Raw genomic sequence first — 17828 nt, 5'->3', positions numbered from 1 at the left:
ACAGAGTTCCCGTAGTATGGTAGGGTAGCGCGAGGTGCAGTAAACATTTCCTCAGTATTATCATTGCTGAAAGGGTTACGAAAGCGAGGAGCCGAAGAGTCATAAGTGTTTTGCGGTTCAGCGAGATGGTCCGTATTGTAGTTCGAAGCCCGGCGAGCATCCCGATTACGAGGAGATTTGCTCTCAGCCCGGTGCTTGGTCGACATGTCTAGCGAAGTATTGACGGCCTTGAGCAATTGAGATGCGTAACAAAAAGACGAATTATTGAATACGACGTTGCTCTGAGTTTGCGTGGTTTGCAAATGAATCTGGAAAGTAGCAAACCGCGAGGAAGGCAAGAAGCAAAGGTTGAAGTTTTTAAAAGGTCGTTGTGATTGCTAATCTAATCTAATCTAGATAAGATAAGAATTCAAACATCCTGCTAGATCCTGCTCTTCCTCGTCTGCCTCAGAATTTTATGCCCATATTATTATCTGGAGCTCCATCCACATGCGTGAAGCCCATTTTCTCATAAAAGAGTCTCGCGCCATTATTTCTCGGGTCTAAACCCAGCCAGACACCATCTAAACCTTGGCCTTTCAGGAAATCAGCCGCCGTATCAATCAATTTCCTCCCCCATCCTTGTTTCTGGTACGACGGCAGGATATTAATATGCATATGAGCAGGAGAAAGTTTGATGCAAGCATCTGATCCCGTATGCATGTTCCGCAAAAGGTTCATGTATTGTTCATCCGCTGGTTTTTTGGCCAACAACGGCGGGTACTTCTCTGCTAACTGGGGCCACCAGTGTTCTGCTGCGTAGGCCTCGAATGCACGAGTGTCTGTGGATCCGACGATGTAGCCGACTACCTCATCATCACGAAGATCGTCGACCATCACAAAGCCCCAGGTCGTTGGAAGTTTCACATACGGGACAGCATAGACCAGTCCTGGGAGTTCCCCAAAGTCGTGCAGAGCTTCAGCAGTAGATCCTGCGTTTGCAGTAAGAAGGCATATTCGGGATAGAGATGGGGCGTCTGTCTCCAAGGCTTTGCGTATCGTGATAGGCATATCGAAAGGTGTGCTAGCGCTCATTCAGTTGGTGATAGTGCTATATAAATCAGGATTCGGTATAGCTCGGTATATAGTGATACGCAGATTAGTGTATATTACAAACAAAAAGTCAATGAGATGAAGAAGCATTTGTATTTATGTGATGATTCCCAATCCTTACAAAAGGCCAGCCGCTCGAAGATCATTCTGAAGTCTCCTCTCATTCGTCAATGCCTCAGCAACTAACCTAGCTCGATTTGGATCATCAGGGCTAATATTCAAGTGCTGTATAAGCTCCTGTTCGTCTATTTCCTCCTGGTGAGCGTCGGCTTCGGCCTGAGCTTCGATATCCTCCTGGTGGGTGTTCATACCGAAGCCCTGACGGAAAAAATCTCGCGAAGGGAGACTGTGAAGACCGAAGATACCCTCAAAAGGAGAACGAGATGCACGGGGGCCATCACTGGGAGCTGGTTGTTGGGAAGAGACGATATTTCGTTCCCAGCGCTTCACACGCCAGAACCCAAGTATTGAAGTCAGAAGAATGAACCATCCTGAAAGAAGGCAATGGATACAATGAATATTGATATTCACTGATACGCACCAAATGTCATCAAAAAGAATGACAACCACTCTGTAGTGGCATCAGCGACTAACATAGTAGCCTGTTCCTCTGTCAAACTTGGCATGGTGGAATTGCCTACAAAGCTGGCGTTGTAGCTCTTATAGTAATCGTTGGAACTAGCTTCGGCAGCCGTCGGAAACTTTTCGTTGTTCCCGAAACCCCAATTGTCAGCCCAAGTATTATCTTCTCCGACGGCATCAGTTTCTAATCGAGAGCGAAGCGCGAATCCATATTGAATGAGTGTGATACCGAGTCCTGCGCGAGAGCCTAGCCGGGCAGCGTGGGTGGTATGTAGTAGGTAGGTGAGTAGGAATCCAACAAATTGGAATGATACTGAGACTAGCATGTTCCAAAGGAAGGAGAAGAGCGAGCCTGTAGGAAGTGAATCGATAATCATTTCGCCAATGGAATCAGGAGCAAAGGGAGCATGGACGGTGGTCTCCCAATAAGGAGGCACGGCATCGGCCTGTGCAGACTGATATGTCGGAGGGGCTTCGTTGCGACTATCTTCAGGGACCACATATGTGTCGTCTCCTAAAGAAATGAATAATCTTGAGACTTTGGAGATTCAAGTCGAAAAAGGGTGGACATACCTTCTTGCAAGGTTACTGGACGACCGGGCTTTGCAGTGATATTTGCAAATACACCGTCGTTGCCAGTTCCGCCTCCTATAACGCCGGTGTGCGGCAGTTGCGTGTATCCAAACCTCTCTCCATACCGAGAAGGAATAACATTTGATAGTACTCTCGACATCCAAGTCCTTCGCGGAGCTGTCTGCGAGGGGTGGAGCTCGAAAGTCGTTATCCGGCCATTCGAAGTGCCAAAATTACTTGGGATAGGACGTGATGTAGCTGGGGGTGAGCCAGGAGGGGGATAATCGTAGTCAACATTTTCAAAGTCATACGAGCCAGGAGTTCGATTGGTTGGCGGAGGATTAGTATTTCGTGTTAAAGGATGAGATTCGGATACTTCCTCGTCGTCTGAGTCATCGTCGAAAGCTGCCTCCATCTCGTACTGTGCATCCTGATTGGCTCTTGGATTGATAGGGAGAGGTGCATAGCGGTTAGACATGAGAGTAGGATGAATAAGTGGCCGGAAAAGAATGAACGAAAACGGATTTGACAAAATGGTAGTCTAGTAGTAAGGTGTAGAAGACGATGAGCGAAAGAACCCGATTGCCTAATTAGGAGTTCGCAACCAACGTGGGAATTTGAAAGACTCTCTCAGGACCTCCCTCCTCAAAGTTTTACAAAGATTCAAGGATTTCTCTCAATCCAAAAATAATAACCTACAGATAGTTATACTAACTGCTGGTCGCTGTGCATGGAACTTGAAACCGCTCTAGTGTTCAAAATTCACATCAAGAAATTTTGATAATGATCATACCAGCTCAACATCAATATTATATACGATGCCGTCAATCAAGCTAGAGATGAATCATGATTTCTCAACTTTGAAAATTGAAGGCCTTGACTGGTAACCGTCACAACATACACTAACGGATAGCCTTTAGGTCCTTTCACTCCGCTAGACGCGCTTCTTTTCACTGTCCTGGAGACTGCTTTTTTACGGATATAGCCATTTCATAATGTCTACCACACTCTCTGCTTCCAGTTCCATGATAACCTACTCTCACCACTGGAGTCTTAACAACGGGAGTATGGCTACCAATAATGCTGGTGCTACGGCGAATGTAACATTCAATGGTATGTACTCTACATGTTATGGTTGTGATTGGCCCGACTATATAACGTTCGTAAAGGCACTTTTGTCCAAGTTTTTGGCACAATCCCAGCGCTGAAACATAAGACACCCGAGCCAGCTTCCTCCTATATCTTGGACGATACATCACCTATTCAGTTCAATGCTGCGAGATTTGGGGAAACTAATGAGGTTAGCAACTTTGCCTTTTACCAATCCAATCTGGATCTGGCGAGTGGGAAGCATTCGTTGGTGATTACCTCCCTCACGAATGGCGCGGACTTCATCTTGGACTCGATAGTCTTCTCGTCGAATCTTACAGCAACATCTCCAACAATTGCGAGTGAAACTCCGAACCCCCCATCATCATCTTCATCCTCCTCATCTGGATCAAGTGGCGGCACATCCAAACCCAACGTCGGGGGCATAGTTGGGGGGACCATTAGCGCTTTAGTAGTGTTAGCTGCTCTGATTGCTTTCTTCCTGGTACATCGGAGACGAAAACAACGAACTGCAAAGCGCCGGGAGGTTACTCGTGAGTTGACTTTATATATCTTCAAAATACTACGGTCTGATTGCTGCGATAGCTTTTGTTCCAGAGCACAATGGTTCTCCTTCCATAGCGCCAAACTATTCTCAAGACTCGTATCTCGTTTCGTCCCCATCCCCACAACCTCGATATGACGAAAAAGAACCGTTACCTAAAATGAGTCCCGGCCTATCGAGTCTTGTCCGTCATGGTAGTATGTACAAACCAAGACCTGATTCGGATAATCTACCCCCCATGGAATTTGGATATGGTGGTGGGGTGTGATCCTCCTCCAAGGTGAGGATTTAGCCGGGGAATGCTTCTGTATAACTTATATATATTCCTATCTTCCGTTCGAATTTCGACTGTAGGTAGCTAACAATCTTTCAATCGAACTGCTTTTGACATATCTGTTTAATGGTATTTACTCTGCCCAAATGTAATCATCAACTCTCTTGCTGCTGCCGTTGTTCTCTGACCGCTGCACCAGGAAAATGCGCGACCCAACAGACCGTGCCGTGGACAGTAGTTCGACACCTTCGAGAGGCAATGTGCCATCACTTATGCTGGTGGGGCTCTTGTTAATTCCAGAAACCTCTAGCTTGATGCACAGTCAAATTGAAGTGTTCGCTGCGTCTCTTGTCGGGTCGCTTTGAAGATGGATGCACTAGATCCAAGTCGCGAAGCGAACTCTTGTAGCCTGGTCCACTTTCAGCCGGATGTGTTACTGTCCACGGCGATGATCTCGGCCACTCCCAACATGACCATATCAAATAACTGAATTTCGAAGACTACATACACCCATAATTCTTCATGCGGTTTTTGGTCAATCATTCGTTCCGTCGTTTCCTCGCAACAAACACCAACTGTGTATCTTTCTGCAACACAGGTATACAGAATCCGCGACACTGTCAGCAAGGAAAACATTCCTCGAAATTGAGGCGCAACGCAAATTGATTAGTGAGGGGGCGGTCGCAATGGGTTACGAGTACTACAGCTAATGGAGGCGCAAGCTCATCTTGGGCTATACGTCCAGCCTCGCAAGAACAATCCCTTCCCGTTTGGCCGCAATCACCGCTGTTGCGCTCACGAAGGCTGAGATTTATCGAGAACGACTACCAGACTCCAAAGGTACTCTAGCAAGATTTGGATAAAGCCCAGTTTATGGTGGTTAAAATATTTCGAGTATTGATGCCAGAATGAGGCCTGAGAGATTGTTCGGGCGCTTATTGCTTTTAAACTCACACTCATCGTCTAGCTCTTGCTCGCGAACGTATCCACCTTTCTGTTTCATTCTAGTGTCCGGTCTGCACTCTACGTCATTCTGGGCCTAACATTTTCTCGCCAAGCTTGTGCAGTGTCTGCAGTGTTTGTCCACCCGCACGCGCTGTGCCCCAGTTAAAACCTCAAGTTACTAGGATTAAGCACTTTACCTGTGCTTGCTGTTCTTCTTCACGTCGAGCGCGATTAAATACCTTATTCGGATACATCAAAGGCATATGTTTGTTCGAGCTCGATGAACGTGCTCTTGAACGTGGACGTGATCACTTTACCGCCATGTCACTACTACTAGTACATGATGCCTGTTCGACTTTACTCAAGGTGTTTAATCCAACAACTTGTCTCTGTTCAGGTTGATCTTGTCCAATTACCACTCAAAAGCTCAGTCTTAGAACAACACAACCAGTTTCAACTGTAAACCCTTATTTGTGTTGTTGGTGCCCTTGGGTGTCCTCCTGCTAATTCCCTTAATCCTTTTCTCTTCGTTCCTCTGTCTCTTACCCTTTTTTCACGAGATTCCTGAGAGACTACAATGACAACCACACTATCTGCTTCAAATCCTATCATCACCTACTCTGATAACTGGAACTTCAACGAAACTGATGGAACTATGGTAACAACTACCGCCGGCTCTACGGCCAATGTAACATTTGATGGTATGTACCTACCATGGTTGCAAACAAGCTCTCTGACTTACCAAAAGGTACTTCTATTCAAGTTTTTGGTACACTCCCAGCGCAAGTTCAAGATCCAGCTTCCTCCTATAGCTTGGACGATGCACCACCTGTTCTGTTTTATGCTACGAGATTTGAGGGTGATGAAGTTGAGAAATTTTCCTTGTACCAGTCCAACCTTGGTTTGGCGAGAGGAAACCACTCGTTGGTGATTACCTCCCTCACGGATGGCCCGGACTTCGTTTTGGACTCGATGGTTTTTTCATCAAACTTTATAGTTCCATCCACTTCATTCACCGCTTCAACTGAAATACCGAGCTCATCATCGTCACCACCATTATCGTCTGGAGGCAGCGGATCGGATGTAGGTGCCGTAGTCGGGGGTATCGTTGTCGGTGCCTTGATATTAGTGGGAGCTCTTGCCGCATTCTTAGTGGTACGTCGGAGAAGGTGGCAACGGGGAAACCACCTCCGTGCGGTCATTCAACGTGAGTCCGTTCCCAGATTGAACTTGACTTACATACAATTTAATCGGAACTCACAGCCTTTCTTGCTGAGTATAACGTGTCCTCGTTTTATCATGCTCAAAATAATGATACACTCGGACTCGTCGTGACGCGTTTAACTCCTTCTGCACCTAGCATGGTAATGACTGTACATTCGGGTCCTCCTCCATCATACCATACCAATTTGGCCAGTGGGACATGATTTTGTTTGCATGTGAAAACTTGGTAAATAGGCAGCTTTGGGGTTCGAACCCGAAAGGTAGGGACTTTGTGCGGGTTTCGCCCTTGCGAAGGGGCTCATCAGAGGGCTTAACCGCTGCCCTAACCCGCCGGTTCTACTTTGCAATGATAGATCATGACTCCCTATTCACGGGGTGGAGTATGCCATGTGGTGCCGTCCACATGGTTACCCGATCCGATTTGCAACATCGGCATAGCATCGGGGACCACGGCATATGTGTAGGTGTTTTTGGTGTGGGTGATGGATCTGGGGGGCACCCTCCCCATTAAGCCAATATCAGAGTGCCTGCCGCACAGCTCTGATGAGAGGCCGGTCCATGGCCACCTGACGTAAGCCAGGTGGACTTCTGTGTCCGTCTATCTGTATATAGCCCAAATATAGCCGCCTGCCTATATTTGTCAACTAGTCCGGCCGTCTCCGAAGATAAGGCGGAATAAGTCATACAAAGTACAATCTGTGTGTAGAATATATATATATATATTGTGTGGTATGTCACAGTACTTTCCACGTTCAAAACTCAGACTAAAGATTAGATCAAGAGAATTAATCAGTGCTGGAGGCTGTCAGCACATATCTGAGTTTCATTCTGCAGCTTGCCCTTGCGTCCGAATTGTTTGATGCTTGAAAGCTTGGGAAGATTTTGAGGCTGAAATTTGCACAGATTCTAGTTCTTCTTTCATCAAAGTTGCCATTGAAGCGCTAAACCTCGCTAAACTCTTCCTTAGCATCGTCGTTACTACCTGGATCAGTTTTTACTTACGAATGCTGAGATCTTTTTAAATTACAAGACCACATCCGGGCCAGCTTCCTCTCACAGCTTGGACCATACATCACCTGTTCAGTTTAATGCTACGAGACTTGGGGAAACTCATAAGGTTAATACCTTTGCCTTTTACTAATCCAATTTTAAGCTTGATTTGGCGAGCGAGAACCACTCGTTGGTGATTACCTCCCTCACAAATGGTGTGGACCTCATCTTGGACTCGATAGTTTTTAATTCGTCACTTGCTTGCTACTAGTGGGCCGGCGAAGATGAACAAATCACTCCCGTGCCGCCCTTCAACGTACGTTCATTCTCATATCGAACTCGAGAACACATACAATCTAACACAAATCCTCAGCCTTTCTAATCTTGCCGAGCGCAACGTGTCCTCTTCGAGTCATGCTACACAGAATGATACACTGGGAGTCATGACCCCCCTTTTGCACCCAGCATGACAAAGATTGTGCACTCGGCCCATCATACTATAGCAACTGAGTTGATAGGACATGGAATTTCGATTCCCTTACTGCATAAGATGGCATGCTTGTCTGAATCATTGCATGTCGAAGGGATCATATATCTTTGTGTTTGCTGCGATATATGTACGTATATCCTATCCGTTCATGACATATTCGAATGCTGAGATAGCAAATTAATCAGTGGTGTGTACGAATGGTGGAGGGCCTGAAAATATGGCTGTTGATATGGATAGCAAGTCCGAGTGACGGTTCTTAGATCAATGTTGTCTTTGGCGGTTGCTTTAGCTTTGGAACTTGTACCGCTTATCTTGTTCGATATATGAGAGCTTGGGAACCTTTGTGATTGAGATTTGTCTAGAACAGATCCTTGAACCTTCCTTCATCCTTCTTTCATCAAAATACTGCAATTGAAACGCCAAACTCACACCTCAACCATCGTCATTACTGCCTGGATCAGCCCTTTGCTTATCACGAACGAGATTCGTTGTGGACTACAAGACGGCTAGCCAGGTTCCGGACAGGCTAGATCTCAGTGTCAAGGCCAGAATATACGATGAGTGAAGGATAAATCTAGAAAATTTATTCACTCATGCTGGATCACTGAGAATCCTTTGTCCTAAAATTCTCAGTCTTTCGATCTCGATAGAATGAAGAAAGATAACTGAGTCTAGGTCCCTTTTATTTTCAATACCTGTGAGTGTGTTTTAACCATTCTTCTTTGGACTCACATTGATTCCTGGCTGCAACGACTATGATCATTAATATCTTCGTTATTCCACTGAAAAGCCATGGTCCATCTCTGCGAAGGGCAACTGAATATCGCACTATGCCGGTCGTCAGGTCCTTACGGTTGATATACGAACAGTGGCGTAGAATGATATGCACAGAGCTTGGACAACCTGATCATGAGAGCATTCAGATTCTTACTCCTGCTTTTTATGCTGGGGGATCCTGTTTCGCTCCTTTTCTGTGGACGAGGTTATTTTTCAGCATAATGATCTGACTGCATCATTCTCAACCTTTTCTTCTTCTTCCATGCCTTCGCCAATCGAGTGTGCTATTTACGGTGCATTTGGGATCCTCTACACCGTATACCACTACTTACGCACTTCAATCTGGAATTTTCGCTGCAACGAATTGCTAAATATCCAGGAATATATACGTCGAAAGCTGACGAGTGGTAAACTAAACAGATACGTGAACGTACGACTATTGATATGAACGGCACACCTAGTGACGATCCCTATCTCCCCTGAGTCGTGTTGAAGGCAACAACCTTAAAACCTGGACTCCATTGTACTGCTTACCTCAGGATTGACTGAATGTCAGTCAACCAAAAGGGGACAGAGAGACGGGTATCCAAATAAATCCTTTCGTTTCCGTATATGAGGCCAACATCAACTTCCATGTAAGCCAGAGAACAAAGCAGAAGGAGAGGACGAAGCCCAGGTTCGATGAAGTATGGTAACTTTTTTCTGACGGTGCACGACGTTATTAAAACCAATATAATGTTGCAAGGCTTAACTTAGAGAGAAATCCATAGTTTCTTTGATATTTTCCCAATAATCTCTCGATATACAGTTTGAAAGCTGTTTACAATTTCCGATCTAGGTTAGAAAGGAACGGTAAATTAGTTTTTTGGATGTTCAGCGTGCGGTGTTTCAAACTGCAAGGGAATTGGTACTTACGAGATATATGTAGATCGGCTCAGTCACGGTGCATGCTTTAGTGTCTTTGGTTTGATACATTGTACACAGAAGATGGATCAAGTGCTTGCTCTAGATTGCCCTTCTTCTTCCGGGCCTCCGCCAGTCATCACTGAATGAGCATAGATTAACACTGGCAAACCACAATAGAATGTAAAGAACATACACAGAGCAAATAAGACGGCAACGATGTACATCCAGTACTTCTGAACAAATGATTTTTCAGGCGGAGATTGCACTGGCGCTCCTTCCGCTGTTAGCTGAGGGGGTGTACGGAGTTGTGGTCTGCGGTAGTGTTAACGTCATTCTGATATAGAACGAATAACCTACTGCGGAGGTTGAGTATCTGGTTTATGTATGATTGTCGTGTTTAGCTTGGATAATGCTTGGAATGGAGATGGAAGGGACACAAGACCTGAGCCCAGTCTAGGGCAGGCTCCATCGTCCGGGATTGGGGTCACGAAATAGTTAATCGCATACGGAGCGTTGTTTTGCGCCAAATGTGGGGCATGGAGAATGATGGATTCGGAAGTAATCAATGGAATATGACACTGAAACCAAAAAAACCTCAGTATCTGAAGCGGTCTGGGGCATTCGAGACCTTACCAGTTTGACTGAAGAAACATCCCGATCTGCGCCTTCCCTTTCCAAAGCGACTTGGTACAGCACCCGGCCCAGGTCTACTTCTGGAGTAGATAGTAAACTTTCGAGAGCTGTTTCAAAGTCCAGCCAGTGTTGAGACAACGTCGATGAAGGTTGGAAGCGTGAATTATTTATTACCCCACGTTCGACGAAAGGTAATTCAGGCGCTCCTGGAGCAAATATGCGGTGGTATATATTGACATTTGAAGCAGCCGCACGGACAGCGAGTATAAGCAAACTGGCAGCGAAGAACATGATGAAGGGCACAATAAACTCAAGGCTGGTTCTGGAACGAACGCGTTACTCATTTTCACGTGACGATAGCTGATAAGATAACTCAAATTGGCGAGACCAAATGAGGGCCGAGGCAACTCGCGAGCCCTTAGAAGGAAGACAAGTTAAATACTCACCAAGTATGTACAGAAATAGAAAATTATCCCTAAAACCAACCATTTCCACAAGTCATGCTTCTCCCACCAATTGCGACGCTCGTCGAAGACCATCCGACACCAGATTCTCCAGAATCAATGAATCTTGATACTCAGCAGATGGACGAAGATATACGACCTCCTTTGGAGGGTCCCACGCTGGGTAACTCCTTAGGAACCCTAACCACCCTATTCGAATTTTATCATTATGAACGCAGATGGATCCACCAGCAACGCAATTCCCTTCAGGACGACCCAGGACTCGATCCCGTCTCCCGGGTCCAGGAGTCTTCCAGCACAGATGAAAAATCTTCATCTTCTCTTTCGCTATCATCAGGCGAATCATCCAAGCTCAAATGTGAGCCTGAAGAAATTTGCATTTCGGATCCTTCGACAGCGCGGGCATCCAGTACACTGAGATTTTCACGTTGGCCGTGGAGTGATCGAATACGAGGGCCTTTCGAACCGGAATCCGGTACTGGAGCAAACCCACATCGAGGGCTCAGTGATCCTCGACTCATTCTTCCACCAGCGGGTCGTCGGACAGGGTCTTCAGCGGATGACACCGGCTACTCGTTGGCAGTCAGCCAGACCGAGTCCTCACCAGACATAGTGATACTCGATTTGTTTGAGAACATGATGGAGGCTCGCCTAGAGAGCTGTCAGAGAATAGACAAGTTGGTCAGACGCGCTCATGGGCGTAAGACTGATATCGATCGTGGAGGCTTCACTCGCAGCATAGGCGACAGGCGAATGGTGTGTACATCATTCTAGTCTGCCCCACGGTGTATGAACCGCTCTTGATTCCTTTGTCTTTACTCTCCCCTTCCAAAACACCACAGACTAGATCATGAGTCGGTCAAATTCTGTCCACATGTATCGAACAGTATTTCGCCACCTGTAAGGCTATTACCCCACAGTTACTGTGGTGTTTGTGTATAATTTTGAGCCTAGCCTCCATAGTTGTATGATAGTGTACAGTACATACCCATACCAGTACAGGGAACCAATGAAACACGTTTGCGTCTCTTTTAGATACGAATCCAGATGGATGCGGCGGCTGGTCTAAAATGTCCAGTGCAGACTCCAGCCAATCAGGGGTACAACCAACTAGCAGCCAATCAAATATCGCAGGTGAGTGATAGACCGTTGAGCCAACACAAGCTAGAGCCTAAGGTAAAATGTTCGAGGCTTCATAACTTCAGAGTCGAGACTTGAGCGTCAACACCAGGTCAATACATCTTCGATCGGTGCCCAATTTGGCGTTAAATATATGTATTGGTTTGTGTACTTTTGTCCATCTGCGGGAATCAACTGAACCAATATAGGAACCAATCAACCCCCGACCTCTTTAACCTTTGACTCAAGCTTACCGTAATTGGGTCTAGACCTAGTTTATGATTAACAGAACGATGCTCCAGTCGTCCTCCGACTGGGTAGCGATAGATCTCGAAGGGATAGATGTGACGGGCGGTATGTCTCTGCTTCTATCTAACCAAGAATTCAATATGATGGAAACTTGAAAAAATAATTAGGAACAACGCATTCAACGAGTACCCATAGAACAAAAACATACCGAGAGATCTAATAGAACTTGGGTTTCTAGTCACATTATAGAAATTTCGTATCGACAACATATTGTTCAAACATCGTTGAAGGAACCGGATGGATCTTAGTTGCGTTCCGACCAGAGCGACATCATTATCAGCATATTCTCCTTGAAGGCACAACATAGTGCAACCGATAGAATCAGGCGCATCATGCGACTGTGAAGTCTCCCAGTGTAAAGTCAGTTTACCGGCTACGATATTCCCTAGTGAGCACCTTTGTCAATGAAAAATCGTGCTACGTGGAAACTTGACTAACCTTGCTCGAAAATAGGTTGCACTGTTTTTAGTACCAATTCTTTCTTTTCGTCGCTATCGTAGTCAGAATCCTCCTCTTCTATCCAAGCTCGACCGGTATGTGCCATAACCTGCTTCTCAACCAAAGCGCCCTTCGGCAGAGTTTTCACCGCTACTAAAAGCTTCACGGAGACCTCAAGGAAAGGATAGGTCCCTTAGTAACCCGGAACGAAGAAAGCATAATATCGGAGCTCTCACGTACCTTGTCCCTATCATACACGTCGATAGCTTTCCTCACAGCATTGATATATCCAACCTCGCTGAGCCAATAAATGGCCATCTGAGTATGACCTTCCCATCCGTTCCTGAGTGCTGCAACAACTCGATCAGCATGCTGTATCGCCAAAGCTGTTTCCGTGGCCAACGAGCGCGAAGAAGGTAAAGCGATGCTACTGGGTAGCAAACCAATTTGTCCGGATATCAAGAGCCGTTCTCCCGCCTACGAGGATAATAAGGATTAAATATTTGATAAATGCTGCAATCGCCTCAAAAAGATCAAGTTACACTCACTAAAATAGCTTGAGAATACGGCCCAATGTTGGCGGGGGCCCAATAACTTTGGCTTTGAACATGCAACGCTTGACGCTCGTAGTTGACATTATTCCTATTTTCAACAAAGGCTAAACAATCGATCCGGGCGCGAATACCCGGGGGTAAGTCGAGCGCGACGCAGGCTCGGGACGGAGGGCTTGTACCAAAGAATGAAGCATATACCGAATTAACGCGGGCGAAATCATCCATTGATGAAAGGAAGAGGTTGATAATGGCGCTGTGGGCGAGTGATAGATTATGGGAGGCAAGCCGCTCTGTAGATGAATCAGGCTTGAATTCGATTGATAGTATGCCATAAAATTCAAACCCTGTAAAAGGTGGAAACACTGCGTGATTTCGTCCTCGATGGATGCGTCTGCAGAACATTCGATTTGGACGTTCGTTACGGCTACCCATTTTCCATTCGATTTAGTAGCTGTTGTGAAGTCAAGGGAATGAGGAACCGATTCGGACAAATGGACAGCAAATGAATGCGGTTCCACCTCGGTAATAGAAGTGCGGACTGCTTCAAAGTCTTTGTCCAATATCGGCGGGACCGTGAGTTGTGCATGGGCATCGGAGGTGGGCTTAGGTTCCAAACGCGCGTTTTTTATGCGAAGATAAGCAACAGTTGCAAAGTCATTATCGGAATGAATAACCGTTTCTACATCTGTCCTACAAAAAAGAGTCATCAACGAGTCCAAGCAATGTGTCGTACGATCTTACAAAACGATTCGAGATTTGAAAAGTGGGCAATCAAGCGTTAAACTTTCGTATTCTCCGCCTTCACCACAGATATGCGATCCGTAGAGGTCGTTCTGAACCAACTAAGTAAACGAGATGAACTGGGAAAGGTCGAACGCACCAATTTGGTGAGCGTAGGTCTCATTTCTGCAAGCGACTTGCCCAGATGTTTCGTGGTCAATCCTATTCCAGCAACTTTGATAAGGATGGCTTCCATCCCAGCCTCGATCATCTCCGACAGTAATTCATCTTGTCTTCGCTGCCAAAGATAACAAAGACAAGTCAAGGAAAGGCGCTGACACCTTGATGAGGCCATTGAGAATATGCAGAAGGCTTCGAATCGCAATGCTCACACATGCTCAACTCGTACGCGTTGATAGTTGGACAAGATGGCGCCAACTGACACTCCCTGAACATCCGGATGATGAGACTACGAGGTACGGAGATTAGAGAGGGACTCAGAACGAGCGAATGATGAAACACACCTTGACATTTGTTAGTAAATTGTATAGATCCTCCGTTTCATCTCCGTCTACGCCTTTCCTCGAGCTACGCGTCCCGTATTCTGAGCCTTGTTCAACTGCCGTTCCAATGATGGTTTCCCGATAAAGAGGGACATCTAGGGCGTGTGCAACAAATTCTATTGCATCTTGACCTACTGTCTGATAAAGATACGAATCGAGTTCCTCTTAACCGAAAAAATAAATGGGACTGGCGGAAATTCAGGAGCCAGATTCGCACCTTTGCCTTGTTCAGGTCGCAATGAGGCAGCAGCTATGAGTTCATGACCATTCTTTTGACAGTGTAAGAGGTTAAAGCAGCTGTCTTTCCCTCCACTGAGGAGAGCAACATATTTCATCGGGAGCCAGGGCGTGTGACTGTGTAATCCCCCCACACAGCGGACTATTAGGCGCCCGTTCGTTCTCACTCTCGACACTCACCGTCCGACCTCTTACACAGCGTCTTCTTTTGTCGCACCCACCCACCCTTTGTATTGTTTTAGTGTCTAGCTGGCAAATTTATTACAGCTCAGATGCTCCGGGCTTCAGTCCCTTGCTTAGCGGGGTGTTTCCCATCCGCGCGGGGCTTCGCCCCCAGGTAAAACCTTTCTATATTGATACTGACCATCACCTATGTACAAATGATACTATCTAGGGGTATATACGAGGACACTCAAATAACTTATTCCACATGTAAATACACCTTTTGACTATTTTTAATGTCCCGCTATTCAAATTCTGTTGATGCCTCGAGCGAGTATAGGTGAGTATCCCGCCCAATCACGCTAAAAGCATTCTCCGTCCCTTAATAAAGCTGTAGGTCGGCTGTACTGGTTGTTGGTACATATATATCGGACTGTTAAAAGCCCCACTTCATTGTTTTGAACAATATGTATATCCCCTCGGTTTCAACTAGAAGTACCAAGAAATCTTACAAACGTGCGGGAGGAGGAGGAAGCTCTAGCTCTAGTAGCAGCAGCGGAAAGGGATCTAGTGGCTCTGGCAGCGGCTCCAGCTCATCCGGAAAAGGTAGTAGCTCCAGCTCTGGTGGCAAGGGAAGCTCAAGCTCGACGCCCAGTAAAGGCAGTAGCTCGAGCGCTGGTAGTTCTCTCACTGGCACGAAAGGGTCCACTGCTAGCACATCTTCAACGATTTATGGTGAGCGGATTCTCTATTTTGTGAATTTATGAAACTTCACGCACGTTAATAATAGGTTCAAGTCGTTCCATCACACCATATAGTAATGGAGTGACGAAGATAATCACCATTCCCTCAGGTCAATTGTTTGCAGGCCGTTCGGCTGGCGGTGCAACTCGAGACCAGATATACGGAACCAAGTAGGTGTCTCGTAGCTTGTAGTTAATCAGAAAATTAACCATTCACAGGACATACGGAAGCGGTTACCCAGGTGTCTCCGGTAGGGGAGTTGCGAGCCGCGGATTTCCGTTCTTCTTCTGGCCTGTAGTTTGGGGAGGACTCGCTGGTGGATCAGCGTCTTATCTATACGACGAAAAGGAAGTATGTATAAATCTCAACGAGTGTGGCGCGACGCATATATGGTAACATCATTTCTAGTATGGATCTCCAGACAATTCTAGTCGTCTAGGTGGAAAACTCATGACAGCTGCCTTCCAATCCAACTCTACATCCTCCATCTTCCGTATCCTATCGGACAACACCACAGTAGTCAACCTCATTTCAGACATTCACGCCAACTGTTCCTCCCACCTTACTCCCAGCAGCGCATCGTCAAGTTCTTCTGCTGTATTATACAACTCTTCTGCCCCTGATGCACCCAAGCCCGAACAGGTTGTGCAGTATTTCCGTTCAAGCACTGTTGCGTTGACACTTGACGGATATAACAATACTGCTGTTTTCGACTCGGAAGGTACAGCTGATGTCCCTTTACCTTCGGGTGTCGATACAACGCTTTTGGACTGTATGAATTCTACGATAGGAGCTGCCGTCCCGCTTGTGGATGCTGGAAGTATTCGATGGGGAACGTCGAGTTATGGTATGATTGGGTTGTTGTGGGTCTTGATGTACCTTGTCAACATCTTTTGATATCGTGACGCTAAGAATTATCCCAATATACCATATACCATCGATTCATCCAAATAATCAATACATATGAAAGCTTACAATGAACTCGAAACTTAGACTAATTGAGGATGTGATATCTCACGCTTTGACCATGCCCGATTTGTCTTCCGCTTCCACAAGTACAACCGAATTCCTCTCATCCACAGTTCCTCCAACAAGCTATCTCCCTCCCATCAAATCCTTATCATTATTTACGGGAACACGTATATTACACCAATGCCTTGCATACTTGCGTCAAATATACGTTCCGAATGTTCGAGGTTCTCGACGGAAAAAAGCAAAAACCCCGACTAATCTCACCGAGCTCCACTCCCCGAGCTCGTCATCACCGTTAACGACAATACGCAAAGACTCGTTTGAGCATGCCTATGCTCTCCGATGGTTATCTGCTCTTACACGCCTAGAGTCTGACTCTGCAGACTCACCCGATCTCGCTGATATCCAAGATGAGGCAGCAGCATTACTGGCGATTTGTGCTGGGACAGCATCCGCAGGTACCGTGCGGCGTCACTTTGAATTTGACAGCGGGAGAATTCAGATCACGTTGAGCGATGTCCCTTTATCGACCAACGCGTCTAATGGAGACTATTTTGGGAGTGTCGGCGCGCAGACGTGGGGTGGGGCTTGTGTGCTGGCAGAAGAAATTGCGGATAACACGGTTGTGTTCTTTCCTAATCCTGTAGATGTAGAAGATGTATCTGAAAGGACTTTCCGCGTCCTGGAACTTGGAGCTGGAACAGGTCTTGTCAGTCTCGTTGCTGGCAAAGCTGCTATGTTGAAAATTCCAGAATGCAAAATGGATATCATCTCTACGGATTACTATCCATCCGTCCTAGATAACTTGAAGGCTAACATAGAGGCCAACTTTCCAGTTCCCAGTCCTTCCTTGACGATATCATCTCAATTCCTCGATTGGTCTTCGTTCTCCTCCCCCTCCGATATCACTTCCGGTGCGGACACTTCATCGACCATCGGCCTATTCGATGTCATATTCGGTGCCGACATTATCTACGAACCTTTACACGCTTCATGGATTCGCAAAGTGGTCCAGAACACGCTGCGGAAGCCTTCTTCATCGGAAAAAGACTGTCCGGACAGGAACAACAACAACAACAACGGACAAGGAGGTGTATTTCATCTTGTCATACCCCTCCGGCCCACGTTCGTTGCTGAATCGAATACGATCGAGCAGGAGTTTAGGTTTGCTGGTCCTGGTTTGGATAAGGTTAAGAATGATTTGGTCATACTCTCAAGGGAGATCATTGTATGTGATGCGGAAGAAGAGGAAGAGGACGACATCGATCAATATTCCGTATCGGACGATGTAGGGAACGAAGCCGGAGAAGGTAATATTGTACGGTACGCATACTATATCATTGGATGGGCTGGCTAGCGGTCGGGAAAAAACAAGTATGTGCGCACCCGGATGGAATTAAATCAAA

General features: G+C 46.3%; 9 protein-coding genes across 9 annotated transcripts; 5 read left to right on the top strand and 4 right to left on the bottom strand.

Moving 5' to 3' along the window:
* Positions 1-348: 348 nt before the first annotated feature.
* On the bottom strand, positions 349-1076 carry C8R40DRAFT_1099385 (acyl-CoA N-acyltransferase; the record flags this gene model as incomplete). The annotated part of the gene is made up of 1 exon (XM_046227860.1): positions 349-1076. A coding segment is annotated over one exon (629 nt), but the record flags the coding sequence as incomplete, so codon positions are not given.
* Positions 1077-1527: 451 nt separating this feature from the next.
* C8R40DRAFT_1025834 (uncharacterized protein) lies at positions 1528-2395 on the bottom strand (the record flags this gene model as incomplete). The annotated part of the gene is made up of 3 exons (XM_046223076.1): positions 1528-1583; positions 1634-2188; positions 2248-2395. Coding segments are annotated over 3 exons (759 nt in total), but the record flags the coding sequence as incomplete, so codon positions are not given.
* Positions 2396-3242: 847 nt separating this feature from the next.
* On the top strand, positions 3243-4169 carry C8R40DRAFT_1169450 (uncharacterized protein; the record flags this gene model as incomplete). Its single annotated transcript, XM_046231378.1, has 3 exons — positions 3243-3360; positions 3417-3890; positions 3943-4169. 3 exons carry the CDS (start codon positions 3243-3245, stop codon positions 4167-4169), a joined length of 819 nt encoding a protein of 272 aa, XP_046087429.1.
* Positions 4170-5697: 1528 nt separating this feature from the next.
* On the top strand, positions 5698-6547 carry C8R40DRAFT_1169449 (uncharacterized protein; the record flags this gene model as incomplete). The annotated part of the gene is made up of 3 exons (XM_046231377.1): positions 5698-5821; positions 5869-6327; positions 6384-6547. 3 exons carry the CDS (start codon positions 5698-5700, stop codon positions 6545-6547), a joined length of 747 nt encoding a protein of 248 aa, XP_046087428.1.
* A 2624-nt stretch (positions 6548-9171) lies between these two features.
* Positions 9172-10535, bottom strand: C8R40DRAFT_127543 (uncharacterized protein). Its single transcript, XM_046234117.1, has 5 exons — positions 10141-10535; positions 9865-10085; positions 9701-9819; positions 9517-9646; positions 9172-9435 (listed from the first exon to the last, which is right to left on the bottom strand). The coding sequence occupies exons 1-4, from the start codon at positions 10429-10431 to the stop codon at positions 9594-9596; spliced, it is 684 nt and encodes a 227-aa protein (XP_046087427.1). The 5' UTR covers positions 10432-10535; the 3' UTR covers positions 9172-9435; positions 9517-9593.
* A 105-nt stretch (positions 10536-10640) lies between these two features.
* Positions 10641-11922, top strand: C8R40DRAFT_1264579 (uncharacterized protein; the record flags this gene model as incomplete). The annotated part of the gene is made up of 4 exons (XM_046233894.1): positions 10641-10962; positions 11002-11360; positions 11640-11738; positions 11836-11922. 4 exons carry the CDS (start codon positions 10641-10643, stop codon positions 11920-11922), a joined length of 867 nt encoding a protein of 288 aa, XP_046087426.1.
* C8R40DRAFT_1099345 (uncharacterized protein) lies at positions 11635-14677 on the bottom strand. The gene is made up of 12 exons (XM_046227859.1): positions 14525-14677; positions 14269-14471; positions 14137-14213; positions 13905-14085; positions 13766-13857; positions 13368-13714; positions 13019-13314; positions 12711-12947; positions 12471-12642; positions 12181-12417; positions 11978-12122; positions 11635-11918 (listed from the first exon to the last, which is right to left on the bottom strand). Exons 1-11 carry the CDS (start codon positions 14640-14642, stop codon positions 11995-11997), a joined length of 2088 nt encoding a protein of 695 aa, XP_046087425.1. The 5' UTR covers positions 14643-14677; the 3' UTR covers positions 11635-11918; positions 11978-11994.
* A 496-nt stretch (positions 14678-15173) lies between these two features.
* C8R40DRAFT_1169445 (uncharacterized protein) lies at positions 15174-16347 on the top strand (the record flags this gene model as incomplete). Its single annotated transcript, XM_046231376.1, has 4 exons — positions 15174-15441; positions 15497-15620; positions 15669-15801; positions 15859-16347. 4 exons carry the CDS (start codon positions 15174-15176, stop codon positions 16345-16347), a joined length of 1014 nt encoding a protein of 337 aa, XP_046087424.1.
* Positions 16348-16477: 130 nt separating this feature from the next.
* C8R40DRAFT_1160171 (uncharacterized protein) lies at positions 16478-17779 on the top strand (the record flags this gene model as incomplete). Its single annotated transcript, XM_046229979.1, has 1 exon — positions 16478-17779. One exon carries the CDS (start codon positions 16478-16480, stop codon positions 17777-17779), a length of 1302 nt encoding a protein of 433 aa, XP_046087423.1.
* Between the last annotated feature and the right edge of the window lie 49 nt (positions 17780-17828).

The sequence above is a fragment of the Lentinula edodes genome (genome assembly GCF_021015755.1).
Source record: "Lentinula edodes strain Le(Bin) 0899 ss11 chromosome Unknown C8R40scaffold_13, whole genome shotgun sequence".
NCBI classification, from domain to species: domain Eukaryota; kingdom Fungi; phylum Basidiomycota; class Agaricomycetes; order Agaricales; family Omphalotaceae; genus Lentinula; species Lentinula edodes.
Note: the sequence above shows the minus strand (reverse complement) of the source record. Positions and strands in the feature narration are given on the sequence as shown.

Excerpts from the sequence above, each read along its gene's own strand:
- C8R40DRAFT_127543 (XM_046234117.1), bottom strand. The coding sequence starts at position 10,431 with ATGTTCTTCGCTGCCAGTTTGCTTATACTCGCTGTCCGTGCGGCTGCT. Across the intron at positions 9,820-9,864 it reads CCAGATACTCAACCTCCGCA|ACCACAACTCCGTACACCCC; the intron begins GTAGGTTATTCG and ends ACACTACCGCAG. Across the intron at positions 9,647-9,700 it reads TGCCGTCTTATTTGCTCTGT|TGATGACTGGCGGAGGCCCG; the intron begins GTATGTTCTTTA and ends ATGCTCATTCAG.
- C8R40DRAFT_1099345 (XM_046227859.1), bottom strand. The coding sequence starts at position 14,642 with ATGAAATATGTTGCTCTCCTCAGTGGAGGGAAAGACAGCTGCTTTAAC. Across the intron at positions 13,315-13,367 it reads GTGTTTCCACCTTTTACAGG|AGCGGCTTGCCTCCCATAAT; the intron begins GTTTGAATTTTA and ends ATTCATCTACAG. Across the intron at positions 12,643-12,710 it reads ACGTGTATGATAGGGACAAG|GTCTCCGTGAAGCTTTTAGT; the intron begins GTACGTGAGAGC and ends CCTTTCCTTGAG.